Source organism: Gavialis gangeticus, unplaced genomic scaffold (genome assembly GCF_001723915.1).
Source record: "Gavialis gangeticus isolate Ggan-Ray unplaced genomic scaffold, GavGan_comp1, whole genome shotgun sequence".
Lineage (NCBI taxonomy): Eukaryota > Metazoa > Chordata > Crocodylia > Gavialidae > Gavialis > Gavialis gangeticus.
The window spans coordinates 84,584,753-84,601,718 of record NW_017729031.1 but is presented as its reverse complement, the minus strand read 5'-3'; the positions used below and the strand labels follow the sequence as shown (position 1 = coordinate 84,601,718).

At 38.8% G+C, this 16,966-nt stretch overlaps 1 protein-coding gene across 9 annotated transcripts in view; it reads left to right on the top strand.

Moving 5' to 3' along the window:
• Positions 1-16,966, top strand: part of PCNT (pericentrin) — a 143,178-nt gene that overhangs the window by 88,984 nt on the left and 37,228 nt on the right. For all 9 annotated transcript variants that reach the window (XM_019523292.1, XM_019523297.1, XM_019523294.1 and 6 more), the window contains 7 exons: positions 2,061-2,213; positions 2,507-2,677; positions 3,872-5,002; positions 7,172-7,339; positions 8,727-9,269; positions 11,308-11,410; positions 16,477-16,631. In XM_019523292.1, coding sequence (XP_019378837.1) covers positions 2,061-2,213; positions 2,507-2,677; positions 3,872-5,002; positions 7,172-7,339; positions 8,727-9,269; positions 11,308-11,410; positions 16,477-16,631 — 2,424 coding nt within the window. The remainder of the gene's footprint in view (positions 1-2,060; positions 2,214-2,506; positions 2,678-3,871; positions 5,003-7,171; positions 7,340-8,726; positions 9,270-11,307; positions 11,411-16,476; positions 16,632-16,966) is intronic.

Genomic DNA, 16,966 nt, shown 5'->3' with positions numbered 1-16,966 from the left:
CCCCCCCCCCCCCCCCCCCCCCCCCCCCCAAGTTTCTTCCAGGGCAAGAGGAGGGACTTATACTGGCAAGGGTCGGAGGTTAAGGGATGGGACTTACAGTCCCAAGGTGGTGACCAGGGGGCAGGGCACCTGTGCACCTCCCTCCCCTCTCTTCCCCCCCACCCCCAGTTGATGGAGAGACCCTGGTGGCCCTGCTGCTTGTTACTGATTAACTGGGAGGCAAAATCCACAGCTTTAAATATGCAGTTTTTGCCTCCTGGCCAATCAGTAGCAAGCACCAGGGCCCCTTTGCCAGCGAGGGGTAGAGGGGTGTGTGGCGAAACTGACCAGATTAAAGGAACCACTGCACGCCACACTTTTGCCACAAATTTGGTACATTTTATCCAACCTAAAATGCAGGCTGGACAGGGACATTTTATAGTTAAAATGTTATAGTTAAATAGCTATTGAGATTTCTGTTACTCTTCATACAATAGCATGGATGGATACGGTTCAAATGTAAATGTAAGATATAATTATTAAAAATCCTCAGTGCAGAAACATATTGTGTAAACCAGCAATTAAAAAAAACAATTAACTCTATTTTGCTTGCTATAGACACTAAATATGTGCCTCCCCCAGAATAAAAAAAAAATCTGGATGTATCATGAGGACGTTTCTGAGGAATCTGGCGTGATTTCTTGACAAAAGTCCTATGATGACATTTGTTGCCAGTTTATAGGCAGTTTGATATAAAGATAGGTGTTTGAGGGTGGTGAGGGGGGACAACCCACATCATCAAAGCCCAGTCACTCACTACTTCTTCATCAAATGAATTAAAAGCAAATATGTTAAAATTTGTCATTCTTAATCCATTTTGCCGTTCTTACATACACCAGCTTAAAACAGTTTTAATCTTAGAACTGGGCTATTGAATTTATCATGTGGACTCCTCATTTTAATAAAAGAAACTACTTAAAATCCTAACAAAATTAAACCTATTTAAAATATGAAAGTTTAATTTTTCTGTAAGTTCTAATTTCCCAAATAAGCTATTTCTCTCGCATAGCATGCATTTTGACTTGTTTCAATATAAATATGCCTGTCCCATTTTTCCAGGCATGTTTTTAAAGGAACATTCTTACAGATGTCTATATTTTTGGGTGTCTCGCATGAAAACAGCTTATTCTTTATGCTTCAAATATTTTTTAGATGTTTAAATCTGCCTAATATGTTTAAATCTCATAAGCCACTTTTTGTAAGGTATTAAGATTTGAAATATCTACTTAATTTCACGTCTACAATGTTAAGTCATGACCCTGTTTTTCATTTTTACGTAACAAAGCTCTCTCTAGTAAAATTTATAAGCAAGTAAAATTTATAAGCAAGCTCTCTTTTGCTTAAATTTTATAACACAGATCTCTTTTGGCTCTTTGTCTTGCTTATAAATTTTGGTAAAATTTCATGTAGGGAAACTGTGTGCATGGGCTTGAAGAATCATACTTTGAAAAAAGAGCATAATTCTGCAAAAACCATGGTCTAGCACAGAGGATGCAATATTCCAAATATCCTATTATCTGTCATTAACAGTGCCATTCCTCTTGCCTAGAGTAAGCCAAATCATTTCTGATTTGCTCCTTAAACCCAATTTTTAACTTGCTTTTGAGATCTTCAAGGGACAGTTAAAGTTATAAGCTTAGCAGACAAAGCCATGCAGTTTATTCAAGCTCACTAACACTTAGTTTGTGAATGTGTATAGTAATAGTACCCTCATGTTTACAGAGGGGGAAGTAGAGTTGAGGGTTAAGGATCTTGCAGATGTTCATTGTTAATTTTGGACAAGGGTTTTGGATTAGAATTGGGAAGTCCTAGTTAGGTTGTTGGGACATTGCCTGCTTCCTTGCTCTTTCATCTCAAATATATTTATGTAAACTCTACTTAAAAAGCCTTTGTAGTTATGAGGTGGTTACAGTTCTGTAATCTCCATAATTAATTACATTAATCAGATTAATCTAGTTTTTCTTTTTGTTGTGGTTAAACAAAAGAACTCTTAAAACAATTACATATTTTCTTTGTTTTAGGTAGTAAGTTTGTTACAGCAAGTGGAAGAATTTAAAGAGAACCTGATCAATAAGAATGATGAAATCTTGCAGCTGACCTTGGAGTTAGAGATGCAAAAAAATCTTAGCACCGCGAGCATCAGCCAGCTTCAGTTAGAGAATGCTCACTTGAAGGTATACATAACTTTAACTTAAGGTACATTGACTGGTTTTCTCAGAGACACACATCTTTGTAGGGTTCAGTGTTTTATCATCTTTATTTTATAATTTTTGTAACTATTTTGTGAGTTTAATTAAATGTTAACATACTTAAACTACAGCATACGATTTTTATATACAATTTATACATAGTTTGTGTGTGTATGTAACACACACGCCAGAATATTGTTGGCTTGACAAAAACATCAAAAATGGATAGTTTTGCCACCATAATAGAGTATAATCCATATTGTTGGTTTTCCAATCAGGAGGACATAGCAAAACTCAGCATGAAGCAAAGTCAGATCGTGGATTACAGTGAATCATCAGTTTTGCAGTTTCCACAGGCCTTGCTTGAAGAGAAGAATCAAGAAATTGATCATTTGAATGAGCAAGTTATGAGACTCCAGCATGAGCTGGAAAATGCGACAGACAATAAGGTGAGAACACTTATCTAATATTGGTTGTTTGATATATGAAAAGTGGTTTTGGCAGAATGTAATATTCTGATACAAGAAATAGAATAGGTTTTGATGTTTTGCCTGAAGAAAATAGATTGGTCAGTGAATAGTAGTACTGTTGTTTTAAGATTAAGTTTCCCATACCAAGTCATGCTCTTGGTATTTTTCATTTGGTGGAATTTTTTTAGAGAGTAACTAGTGTTTCAGAGGAAGCCTAAAATAGCCTAACCTGTTGTACAGTCCTGTACCCAGGAGGGGAAGAACTCAGATCTGGTCCCTACATGGGTAAACCTGCACTCTGAAATATAAGATTTAATTACTCTTATTACCGTTATCTTAGTTTGCATAACTGCAGATGTTAGTCACCATAAATTATCATATGTTAAAAGCTGAAAACAGGAAAAACACCAAGGCAGCAGAGTCTTTAATTCTATGGTCTGTAGCAGTCAACAGTATTGCTGCATGATTTATAAATGGGGTAAAATATTTTTATTAATATCTAATTTGCTGTTTTAATCCTCTGTTTTCTTGTGATATACTCTCAAATGGGATTAAAACACAGGGGTTGGTCCTTCAGTCCCCAGAATTCAACATGCATTGAAGATACAAGTATATATATGTATATTTGCATTTAACCTTTGTTACATATGATGAACACATTTCATGGCACTAGTGCATAATTAATCAGAAAATGTTATGAATATGTACTAAATCTAAAGCAAATGTAGCTGCTTGAAGTTCCCCTCTTTCTGCAGCCAGGATGGGAAAGAAATAGACTTTTAAAGTGAGAACATACAGCAGTAAAGATGTTCTCAAATTTTGTTATTGGGAAGACAGGTGAAGGGGTGCTTCATCTCCAGATCCAAGGGAGGAAGTAGCTTTACTGGTTTTCATGCCAGCATACTAGCCCTGGACTGTACCTAGGTTTGGAGCATCCCTTATTTGTTTCTTGTTATAACAGAATTTGTTTTCTGGCACGATAACTTTTTCAAGTCTTGCCTTCAGTAAGCCACATCAAGCCTCATTGGTTAGCTGGCTGTTTCAAATATGTGATCTATCTAATTTAATTTCAAATAAAATATTTTAGTAAGTGAACCTAAGAATGGTCAGAATGCTGATGCTTGAAAGGAAGTAGTTATATCTAGACATTTCTGTTTTTGTTCTTTCACTCAGGTTGTGGAAGATCGAAAATCTGAAATTAAGGAACTTGAGTCACTTATTGAGCATCTTCGTGGTGATCAGGAAAGGTTGCGTAAAGATAAAGAAGAAGAGATAGATCAACTTCATGGAGTAATTGAGAAGCTTCAGAAAGAGTTGGCACAGCTTGGTCCTGTATGTCATGAAATTAGTGACAGCCAGGATGACCTTAATGATCTTGGATTGGAAGACCAGGGGGAGAATCTTCAGAATGAATTGAAGAAAGGGTCACTAGATATGAAGGAGGATACAGATCTGAATAAGAAAAATGTATTGCTAGATTCCAAAGTGAAAGAGCTTCAGGAGGAACTAGAACTTGTCTCAACTGCTAGAGAAGCTCTGCAGCAGCTACTTGAAGAGAAGGAATCTCAATTTAAAATGGAGGTGGAAATTTTGGAACAAAATATTCAAAATGTACAGGAGTCTTCAAGGCAGCACTTCAAAGAGCTAACCTCTTTAAGAATACAGTACGAAGCATTTCAGGAGGAGTATAACCTTATAAGAACACACTTATCTCAGAGAGATGTTGAGGTGAGGATGATTTCCTCTCGGATTCAAGAACTTGAAGATACACTGAGAGCAAGAGAAGCAAATCTTCTAGAGAGAGATCTACAAATCAAGACAATGGCAGAGCAGAGAGTAGTGGAAACAACTGAATTGCATCACCTAATGGAAAAGGTTGCGGAGCTTGAAGCTGAGCTGGAAAAAAGAGATGACTATCAAAGCCAGGCTATAGAAGTTCAGTCCCTTCAATCAGAAGTTTCCAGGCTTGGCTTAACAGTCCAAACACTGAATCAGAAAGTAGTAGTTTACCAGAAAGAAATGGATGAACTTCAACTGAATGATACAAAACTGAAACATCACATCCAGGAGTATTTGCAACAAATTGAAGCCCTACTGTCTGAAAGAGATGAACTTTATACACAGCTAGAATCCTATAAGGAGAAAGAGCAAAGTAATAATCAGGAAGCTAAACTTCCTAAGCTGGTCTCGGAACAAGAAAGAGAAGTTCTTATTCATACAAAAGGAATGGAAAGACTGGAAGAAGATTGGAGAGCAAATGTTGACCAGTCATTTGCAGCCACAGTTTCCCAAAATAATAAATTGGTATGTAGTGTTTTTATGTTTTTAATGTAAAAGTATCAGTCACCATAGTACATTTTGTATTTATTTCTCTGGGGTTATATAAAACAAATGTGTATAGTCTGATCATTTTTACTTACTCTAATCATTGACCAGTATTATATTTACTAGTGTGGTGATGCAGTTCTGAATTTGGCCTGCATCTTAGGCTATTTAGTGTTTTTACTAAGGGCAAAATGTATAGTGGTGATAAATGTCTGCCACGCTTTGCATTTTAAGAAAAGATAAGGCATATATTTTGTTTTATGGTAATCTTGAACGGCCACTTAAAATAAAGCTTAGGTAGCTCACTTCAAAACCTGTGGGGACACTTACTATCAAGGCATTCTGTCAGTTTGTGGAGTCAGTTTATTAGGGGAGGGTAATATGGTCTCATTTATTTATTTATTTATTTATTTTTTAATTTTTTTTAAATGTTTCAACCTGGAAAGCGTTTTTCATCTGGTAGATGAGTCCACTGGGGCATTCTGATGAGTGAGAGGGTGATAGCGTATCATTCAAGTGCCAGGTATACACTAACTGGCTGGTTAAGGCTTTTTTGAGTGGGTGGTGGACTTTTAAGAAGAGTATTGGAAGAATATGTAGCAAACCTTTAGATACTTACACTCTAGAAGAGAGAAATTAGGTATATGAAATGTTAAATGAGATGATCTTTCTGTGGTTTAGGGTATGCACTTAAAGCCCTTTACTAGTGTAAAAGTCCAAGATTTCTGATATTCACTATAACTCCTACGTGTAGGTTTTTAGACAGGAAATTAGCTCTGCTAGACCAGATACCAAGTATGTTATTTAGACAGAACTTTACATTTTACAGTGCCCAATTTAGGGCCAAATAAGTGAGCTTTAATTTTAGTACTACTGATTTAACAACAGGCTTGCACAGTTGTCATGGTGTCACAGAGTACTGTGGTGACTTCATATTACTTGATGTTTCACTTCACAGCACAGGCATCATAATTGTATGCAGGTCACTAATGCTTGAGAGACTTTTCCATAGTAGCACTTAATTCTTGCTAGTTGGGCTTTTGTAGCTTATCAGTGAGGCTACAGTAGCATGTTTATCTAATAGTTTCTTTAGTTAGAGTGCACTTATGTGGCATTTGTTTTCTTCAGGTATATGGAGGGCATGACTAATGCCCATACACTAGGAAATCACTTAAATGCTGTTTATCTGTAATCCTCTAGCTGGTACAGTGAGTCAGTACTGCCTTAAGGATTACGAAAAGTGTTAATCCTAAAGCTAAATAAATGCATGTATTGCTTGTGTTGTAATAATGCTAAGGTGCCCCTAATGAAATCAAGACCCCCATTGTGGCAGTCACTATTATAAATAGCATGAGAACCCCCATCTCAAAAAGCTTTTATGGTATAAATAAGTGAGAAAGAGAGTAGGAGGGAAATTGTCAGTATAGGGAAAATAAGTGACTTAATCAGGGTCACGGGGTAGTTTAGTGTTGGAGCCCAAGGTGAAACTCATGACTACTAGTTTAGTGCTCTAACTAAGCTATACAACTATCAAAACAGCATATTTTGTCATTTAAATTGCTATGTTTTTTAAAACATTGATGATGATGATTTATATAAGGCTTTAGTTGCTGGGTATGCTTCTTTTGTCTCCCCAGACCTTTCTTGTACTGACTCATAATAAATAGCAAACGTTGTCACCTACCTTCTGTTTGTGTCAGTATTAAGGAGGGCAGTACTGGTAGCACTGGCCTGAAGTAGGAATGTAATTATTTAATTTTAAATTACTTTTATTTCCTTTTGTTAGAAGCATAAATTGCAGAAAGTACAATATTAACACTATCATCTTGATTTGTAAGTGGTACCTAGGTGGTTATACAGAAGGTTGCATAGTAAAGTCCTCCACTGATATGTGAAGTGCATCTGCACTCACTTTGTAAATATAAGCAATTGACCCAGTAAATTGAAATGTAGTTGTGTTTTGAAATGTCCTAAGTTTCCAATACCTTTATATAAACATTGTTCTCTATGGTCCATTTATTTAATGGTGGTTGTAGTTGAAACTTGGAGAGGAATGCCAAAGAAGCCTGAAAGTAAAGGCTTCTAGTGTGGTACCTGCTTATGTCAAAAACCTAACAAAAATCTTTTTCCTTGTCTTGCTCTTTTAAGATCTTAATAGAGGAACAGTTAGACATGGCAAACCCTTTACAGAATGAAGATGATCTAATTGCAAAAATGACATCTCATCAAGAAGAACTTAAATCTGAATTACCCTGGGTAACAGAGGACTTGGAAGTTAGTGAAGAGAGACCTGGTAGCACTCTGGAGGATGTAAAGGTATGCTGGAATATTAACGAGGTGAAGGGGGCTGTTAATTTCATAGACTCATAGAAAGTTAGAGTTGGAAGGGACCTCAGGAGGCCATCTAGTCCACCTCCTGCTCAAAGCATGACCACCCGTTCTTCTTTGTCACTCTTCACCAGTTTACTAAAGTTGTTTCAAGACCATTTTTGGGTATGTCTACATAGGCACAAAGCAGTGACCTTCAGAGATGCTCTACAGCTTTGCAGGGATTAGTGAGAAACTGCATTAGTGAGAAGTAGAACCCATTAGCCCTCCCAGGGTGACATAATATAGAGGCTATGTTGCTTCTCGTTCTGAAGTCACTACCTATAGAGCTAGTTTAGGCTATCTCTGCACAGTGTGTTTTGGGCTGTACAGACATATCCTCACACATTAAAAGACTTTGTGTAAAAACAAGATCCAGAAGTCATAGCATTGTGATCTTTAACCAAAAAGTCTCATTTCTAAAGGTTGAAGCAGTGCTGGTATAGATGTATACAAATAGCCTGTGCTCTTCAAGTTACCTGCAATTTGATCCCTTAGTGTATTATTTTATAGATCTTCTAGCACTTTGTATGTTATAGCAGTAGTTTTAAAAGTTACAGTTGCAAATAACGCCTAAAAAGACAATAGGCCAAATTCAGTTTTACATTAGAAGCTTTGGTTTGCAAGGAATCCCCCCATAGGTTACTGCCAGAAGACTTAATTTGCCAGTGTTTTGAAATGTACGTCTAGGGTGCGATATAGCAGTAGAAGTTTCAGACATAACTTACTACTGTGCATGACTTCCCTGTGCCACTGCAGGGTTGAAATTCGGGGCAAGGCTGGTGGCTTCTCTGAAATGTGCATCTATTATCGTTCCTCCCAGAGCGTGGATGCAAGTACCACAACAGCCAATGTGTGTGACCTAGAGACCGGATTGGTAGTTTTGGAGTAGTCTGTAGAATTTTTCAAAGAAGCCTTTTTCTGCACTGCTTGCTGTGCTCTTGGGTCTGGATTTGAGCTTCAGGCAACAGTGTTATTTTGCGTTAATTTGGAACATTATCTTCAGAACTACAGGGGATTAATATTTTTAAAATGAAACTAATAAAACTTCTGCAAAAATGAAGGAGTAAACTTATTTAAGTGGAGATGTATCCCAGTTATACTAGCTGCTATGTGTTTTGTTATCTTTTTAGAAACCTGGTCTTACAGTTCATTTGTCTTGGTCTTCATTTAAATTGGCATGTGAACAATCAGTATATTTCTAAGTGAAAATTAATAAAAAATGGTATCTTGTCTTAAAAGAACCTTCTTAAAGCTTATTATGTGTGTGTGAACTTCTATGTTAAATGCAGGTACTAGAAAAATGACATGTGCATTGTGTGTTATTTCATTGCAGGAGAAAGATGCTGAATTGCCAGTTCTCAGCAGAAATCTGAAAACTCAAGTCAAACAATTGCAAGAGACACTCTTGATTCAGGAAGAAGAGATGACAAATAAGGCAGAAGAGCTTCAAGGTCTGAAAAAGCATTGTCAGCAAATATTGGGATTTCATCAAACACCAAACCCTCTGAAATGCAATTATTCAAAAAAACAAGAGCATATTAAGGAGATGCCCAAAAATTTTAAAGATTTAATCACGGATGTGACTTTGTGGGACTCACCTGAGATTGTGAGAAAGGAGGATACTAGCACAGACCTTCAACTAACTCTTCACTTAACACCCTTCTCTGAAGTTGATAGTATACACAGTGTGGACTTAGAAACAATGCACACCAAATCATCCGCTGTACAGGGAGATACCTCTGGACTGTTGGGATATCCCAAGCTATCTGCATACAGCAATGAGGAAACAACAGACAAACTAGATTTAAAGTCTCCATGTTTCTCTGAAAGCACTTATTCCATTGCTGAGTACCAGGATATGGAAAAGAGGATTTTGGTAACTACCAGTTACATGTTTTTAATATATTAAAATGCCCTATCCCTCCTTTTCCCCTCCCAAAATTATGGCTGGGAGTGCTCTGTGTGTTTCCATGGGAACTTATATTGGTAAAAATACATCAAAAAGATTAGATACTGTGTCATACTAGGTGTGCAGTCATCTTTTATTAGTTCATCTCCTGGTTGCACAGTGAAGCAAAACTGCTGCATTGAAAGATCCTTTTACTATACTATATGTAAGTGAAATTAGGCTTCTTAAGACTACACCAAATAAACTTCATTCTAGAGCTTTGCCCCCTACATGACGGTAGGGTATGGGATTAATTTTGGAACATTAGACCCTAACTAGGTCCAACAAAGCAACAGAGAAAGGGAAATTACCCTTTTTTATACATGGAAAACTGAGGCACAGATTGCTTAAACTGGTGCTTATTGAAAGTAATGGAAAGTGTTCCTGAGACTGACTGAAGTCGTACAGGAAGTTAGAGTGAAGGTGGGAAATCCAGACCTTTTGAGTCCCAGTGTACTGTCATAAATAGAAGACCAGTCTTCTTTAAAATAATCCTCAAGAATCTCTGAATTAAAGACTGAAAAAGCATTTCAATGCCAGTAAAGAATAAATATTAAACTAATTATATAGTAGTACATAATTGTATATTAGAATCAATCTTTTTATCAAGAGGAAAATGTTGTCACTTGAATGTTACTACAGAATTTGCTGAATCTTGCCAAAGCAAAGATTATGTATGTGCAATTTCAAATAGACATTTTATAGGCTCATTCATGAAAGTGTCCTAGTAGTATCCCAACAGACAAGGTTTTTTGGTTTAATTTGATATCTTTTATTAGACTAACTCAAATAGTTGGAAAAATTCTTAGCAAGCTTTTGGGTATAAATACCCATGTCAGAATGAGGAAGCATCTGCAGTTGGTGTGTGCTCTTCCTGGATGGAATGAGGAGTCAAGAAGCCAGAGGCTGGTATGCATGCAAGAAAGCCAGTCACTGAAGATGTAAATTGAGGAGTCAGTGGGAAAGAGAGAGGCTGGGGCAGGATGGGGAGGGAAGGGGAATGAAAGTAGCTAGTAAATAGTGGAGAGGTACCTGGGGAGTCGGATGTCAGGCAGATTATAATGTGTCATCAATTTGACATCTATTTAGTCCATGATTTTTTTTGTATCTGGGAGGTTGATGAAATAAAGTTCATAGCCTTGTCTTTGAAAAGTGTTTTGTAAATTCCTTTTGAGGATGGACTAAAATATAGACATGAACTAAATCATAGACTAAATATAAATATTGGATTGATGACGCATTATAACCTGCCTAACATCCATGCTGCTGCCGGCTTCACATCCGGCTGCTCTGCAGCCCCCACTCCTCTGGCTGCTGAATCTGCTGCCGGCTTCCTTGCATCTGGGGGCAGTGCCTCACACAGGCTGATTTTGCCCTGGGCCCTGCACCCTGCTCAGATCGTCCTTAGACCAACACAGCTACAGCCTACACACCCTAGTAGTATCCCCTGTTGTTACTTGCCCCACACAGGAAGAGTATGTGCAAGGTTTCATGAGAAACTAATTATATCTTAGTTGATGATATTATTGTGTGTGATCAAAAATGTTTCTTCTTAAAATCCCTTACAGCATACCTTTTAAAATACTACTGACTGCACAAAAAGGATATTAGCATTCAACATTTTGTTACATGGAACAAAAAATATCCTTATTCAGTATACTACTTTTTCCATTCTCCCAGGTATCAGAGGTAGCTTGTATGTCAGCTGAGGCCAAGCTTAAAGCTTCAGCCCCAAATGGGAATTTTTAGGACCATTATATGCAAGAGAAAATGGGAGGCATTTCCAAAGGAACTTTTATTTCAGCTACAATATTTGCTCTTGTAAATCTATGACATCTTTTGTACTGATGATTTTTTAAGATAAAAGGTGCCACAGCTCAAAACTAGATTAATGTTAGGAATGACTCCTGAGTCTGGTTCATGTACATATGGTTTTATTTTTTGTTTATTTGCTTTTTTTAAACAGGTGAGAGAAGTCGACAACTTAACTTTAACCCCATCTGATTCACAAGATGATGTGAGATCAACAGTGTCTGGCCTAGAGCGAGCAAGTAATGGATATAGCAGCAGTGAGTTTTATTTTCTATTAATTTATGTTTAACTCACTTCAACTATATGATGATTAACTTAAATATGCAAGACTAACATTATTTCCTTTTGGTTTTTTTGCATTTTTGAGGTGAAGAAAATTAAGTTACTTAAGACACTATTTAGGCCTGAAAAGAAGTTCTATATTTTGTTAGTTAAATTTGCCTTGACTTTTCACATCCCTTCTTTCTTTAGAAAAGAGGTTGTGGTTTGTTAACCAGCTTTCTTTTAACCATGACCCTTTTCCTAGTATAAATGCATATTAACCCCTTTTGTCTTGATTGGGTGGTTAAGAACTGCATTGGGAAATCTCAACCAGTTAAAATTCAGATAAGATATGTTTTCTGTTGAGTAGTTTTCCACATTCATGTTCATGCTTATGGTGTGTTATACTTCCCTAAATTCATCCAGAAACTATTTTGCCTTAGTAGTATGCATCCTGGCCACTCAACCTGCACCCCTCCCATGCCAAGGTTATAATGGAGGGTATGCACTTCCTGCTTCTCTGTTCCTCTCGGCTACCTGGAACCTTTCTGTAGTCAGTTTGCCTTTCAGCCTGCACTCTGCTTGTAGGCTGTGTATAACTTCTTGTTTTCATTGCTGGTTTTATAGTTACATTTTTATATCTTATCTTTAAGTTCTTTTCTTTCTTTTCTCCAAATTTTTTTGGGAGCAAATAGAGAAGACTGGGTTGGGTTTGGTGCCCTGCCTGCTTCCCACTCCATCCACTCTCTACTCCTGTTCTTAATGTAGGTGTGCCACATGATACTGCCATCTTGGTGGCTCATTTTCTTTTGTTCTTTTAGAGATTTTGTCTTATCAGAGTACTTTCTCTTCCTTTTTGTGGTGATGCCATCACAAAAATCTCCCAGGTTTTACAGCTGCGCCTCCTGCAAGAGTATGATTCCTTCATTCTAGAGAGATGTGATATTTATAGGCCCTTCAAATCAAAGAGCAGGAAGGAGAGAGGAACTGTAAGTTGTTCCTCCTAGACAAGGCCACAAGCCTGGCATTAGATTTGGAAACAAGTTTTCAGGCTAGCATTGAGCATGGTCCAGCACCATCACCCTGTACTAGTGAGCTTTGGTTCAACCTTGCCTCTCAAGGTCCCTCTTCGTAGGTAGGTCTCCAATCAGGTATATCTCATGCCTCTGTGGTACAACCTGGAAGAGAAAGGCAACCAAATGTATATGTTCAGCTTCTAAATTAAACCAACTTCCCTTTAGCTTCCCGAGATGATTTGCCCAGTTTCTGCCTCCCTCCAGATTCTACATCCTAGTGGACCTTGTCATCCCCTAGGAGCCCATCTTTACCCTTTTGGATGACCACTTTAAAGGACCAGATACTAATCAGTCACTGATTTCTCCCAGTGCTTCAGGTTCTTGTTCCCCATCTTCTGTGTCAGCACATCAGTACCACATACAGCTTTAGCTGTCTCTACTACTTCTGATTCTGGCTCCTGAGTAGGGCATGCCTACATGTCACCACCATTACCCGTTTCTCTGTTAAGCTGACCAAGGGAAAATTTTAGCCATCCTGAAAGTCAGCTGCATGGTATCAGTCAACTGGAAGGTCAGTGGTCCCAGGAGTATGTCCCCTCCTTTTCTGGCATATCCCTTTTGGCCATGAAGCCCTCACAACCCCAAGCACCAGACCTGTTTATCCACTGTCCCAGTTCTCTGTGTTGTCCTTGCAGCTGGACCCAGTCAGCTGTCCACTTCTAGCACTAGTTATATCCACCTGATTTCAGAGGTGAGCCATACCTACAATTTGGCATGACTCTTCCTCTTCCACATGTGCAGTGTCTTATAAACCACCCTTCCCTCAGGATGCTGATGATTTGTCTTACCTGATGAGGTATGTTGCAAAGGAATTCCAGTTTATATCAGATGAGCTAGTTGAACCATCCATGTATCTGTTGCTAGGCAACTTGAATCATCCTGAGTTGTCTGAAGTTTGCATTACCTATTAATGATGCAGTCTGGGACGCTGACATTGTGGGTCCTGACGATAAGATAATGGGCAGAAAGTACTGAGTCTTTCCATAAAGGACAGAATTATTCTGTTCCTACCTCATTCTGCAAGTTGATTCTTAAAGTGAGAGAACTGTGGAGATAGGGTCTCTTTGGTAAATGGTCTTGCTCCTCTGCAAATTTAGAATAGTAAATGACTGAGCTGTGACTTTAGGATTGTTGAGCAGATCACATCTCTTGTTGAGGATCTTCCCACAGATTGTGCAGATTCCTTCCTCTCTCTTGTGTTAGTCGTGTTAGAGTTGGTGGCTGAGATGGTGCTTTAAGCTGCATTAGACATTACAGAGACAGCTTCTTGGTCTGTGGCCACTTCAGTAGCCATGAGAAGGACACATTGGATCTTGGATTTTGGACTACCCAAAGCAGTCCAGATGATTGTGAAGGACCTCCTGTTTGAGGGACATCTTGTACTCCCTTAAGGATTTTCGAGATATCCTGTGTGTCTTGGGAGCATATACTTAATGCATGCTAGGTGCCTTCACACATGAAAGTAATGTGAAGCAAAAAACTCTGGAGGAGTTCATGCCGGAGTCAACCACTCCCGGGCCCAGAGTTTACATGTGCACCTGGGACAGCAGCAATTTAAGCTGGGGTGCCTGCCTGGCTGGGCTGATCAGATGCAATTAACATGCCTGGTCAGCATCTACTCATGCATTTCAGCACAGTAAAGTGTTCTGCCATAGGATGGTACTGTCCCCAACAGTTCTACCGTATGGTGTTATTGTGCCCTAATACCACTACACGTTTAGACTGTGATGTTTTTACTGTACAGCTATTTAGTCAGCTTCACAGTAAAGTGCATGTATAGATGCATGCACTGTGGTGCCACTGAAATTTTCCATATCGTTGTCCCATGCAAGTATCTTTTTCCTCAATTTCTGGTCAGCCACAACAGTTAGAACCAATGCAAAAGTGTTTAAGGTTTTACCAGCACAAATCCTCAGCATTTCATCATATTGCTGCCCATAACAGGCAGGGCATTTTATAGTAAGATCAAGTATGATGCATACAGCCACCTTCTCCTTCTTATGCTTCTTTTGTCCAGCTTAGGCCTATGTAATGGCAGACTATTGGGTTCTGGACATGAGAGAATGGTGTCCTATCCTGGGCATAAGAGTGATCGATTGGTATATTAGAAAGCTCATGTTCATGGTGGTGACAGTGGCAACAGTTATCCCATCCCTACACCAAGGGGTCTGGCTGACATCTATCAATTTACAGAATGACTGTTTCCACATTTCCATAAGACCTTTGCACAGGTGCTACATATGCTTTCTAGTGAGACAGGTATATTACCAGAACAGATGCCTCCTGTTTGGATTTTGACAGCCTTCAAGGAAACAGGAGATGGCAGTCCTGCCTTACATGGATGATTGGCTAATAAAAGTGGGTCATTCTTCAGATATTGTCAACCCAAGTAAAGAGGTTTGAGTTTATAGGGGTGGCCCCAGAAGGGTCAGCAAGGGCCTGCCTTTCACAGGAATGGGGTGGGAGTACACGCACAGGACCTCCAGACACAGGGTATCTGGACATCAGAAGAGATCTTGCTCCACATCAGTGTGTTGGAATGCATGGCCGTACACAAAATTTGTGGTACCCATAAGTGTCCTATCCAAATTATCTATACTGTGGCTATGTTGTATAGCAATGAATGGAGTAGCACAAGTCCTACCTCTCTCAGTAGGAAAGAAAAGCAGTTTGTCTGCAGCGCTAATGCATCAGTCACTAACTGCAACTTTCTGTGGTGTATTTGCTAGGTTTTCAGAATACTGTGGCAGACTGCTGCAGTAGAGTTGACTCCATACATCACAAGTGGGAGATCAGCAGCCCTGTGCCCTATTCCATCTTTGTGAATTGGGGCTAAGCAGAGAGAAGTCAACAACCAGAGACAGAGTTTTTGTGCCAGGTGTGGCTTCTGTCTAGGCCCCTAGTCTGACATCATCCTATATACCTTACCACCCATGCCTGTGATCCCTCAGCAAGGCGTGGGTCATCCTTCTAGTCACTGCATGACTGAAACAACTTTGGTACCAAGACTTTCTGTTGCAGCCAGCAAAGATTCTGCCTGTTCAAGATGGACCTGTTGAAACACACTTCTTTGTTCTGGATCACCTATTCTTTTGCTTATTTCATCTGATGACTTTCACAGATAGAGCAAAAATGTTCTACCCAGGTCAGAAATAGTCTCATATGCAGCAGAAGGACTTTTGCATTTGGACAGAGTGGTCCTGGAGTTGCTATTTGCCTAGGGGACTCCAAGAGCTGCCTCTATACATGTTTCTCTGCAATTGACAATATTCATGTGGACAATTATTGAAAGGAAAAAAGGTAGTTACTTATTAGTAAGCTGAGTATTGTGCACATGCATCTTGTTCTCCTTCCCCAGTATATCTGCATCCCATTCTCCTCCTTCTCCTCTTCCTTGGTGTTGTACTGTGTTGCATTTTGGAGAGAACTGAGAAGCAGGATTTGCATACTGCCTTTCATACCTGTGGCAAAGTGGAGGCATGAGATGTGGGACGGGAGTGCACTGCAGATACTGCAAAGGTTTAAAAAAAAAGTCTCTGGTCAAAGGTTGGGCACCAGAAGGAGTGAGAAATATGTATTTGGATAATACATCTCATGTTTCTAGTTATTGTTTTAACCTGCATTTATTTTAAGGAAAAGGTAATGATTAGGTTGGGATTAGCTTATAGTAAACTCCAACCTAACTTCTCGTCTAGTATAGACAGTCCTTAATGAAAACAAGTTTGAATCTCCCAAAATGAACTGTTTAAAACTATTTGTAGCAATTTTAAGTTAATGGATTTATATGCACCAGAAAATCTTACTAGCTTTATTGCTTCTAACTTTTTACTTTGGAATCTTACTCTTTCCAAAATCCACTGTTTTTATAGTTGTACAACAAGAAATTGCATGCTTAGGAGATTGTTGGGGATTGGACCAGATGACCATTAAGGTCCCTTCCAAACCTATGATTTTACTCTGTGATGTTCTTCACGATCTGTTTTCAGACTCCAGTTCAGATTTGGCAGCTAAACTAAATCAGGAATTAGAAACAACTGAGCATCTGGATGCAAGTGTCTTGGCTTATCTGCAGTATTGTGGAATGTTTCCAGATGGAATGGACTCGGTGAAAGAAAAAGAAATACTTTCACCGCAACTAAAGGTAAAGTTGATAAAGATAGATAAAGCATTTAGGAGATAAAAGGAAAAAAAAAAGCAACAGTTGAGGAAAGTATCCTTTTCAAAGGGAGTCTATTAATAGAACAGATTGTAGAGATGCAATGATATATTGGTTCAGATTGTATTGCCACCAATAAAAGGAAAATTGACATTATTGGCAATTGGCTTTTTTTGGACTGTGGCTGATTTAAAACACCAATAAATGCTGTGCATGTGTGTGCAGCCTCAGCATGCATGCAGCCTAGCAGCTTGGAGAGCATTTTCTGGCTGGTAAGTCTGTGGGGGGGAAGGGGCGTGGAGGGGAGGGGCAGGGACAGA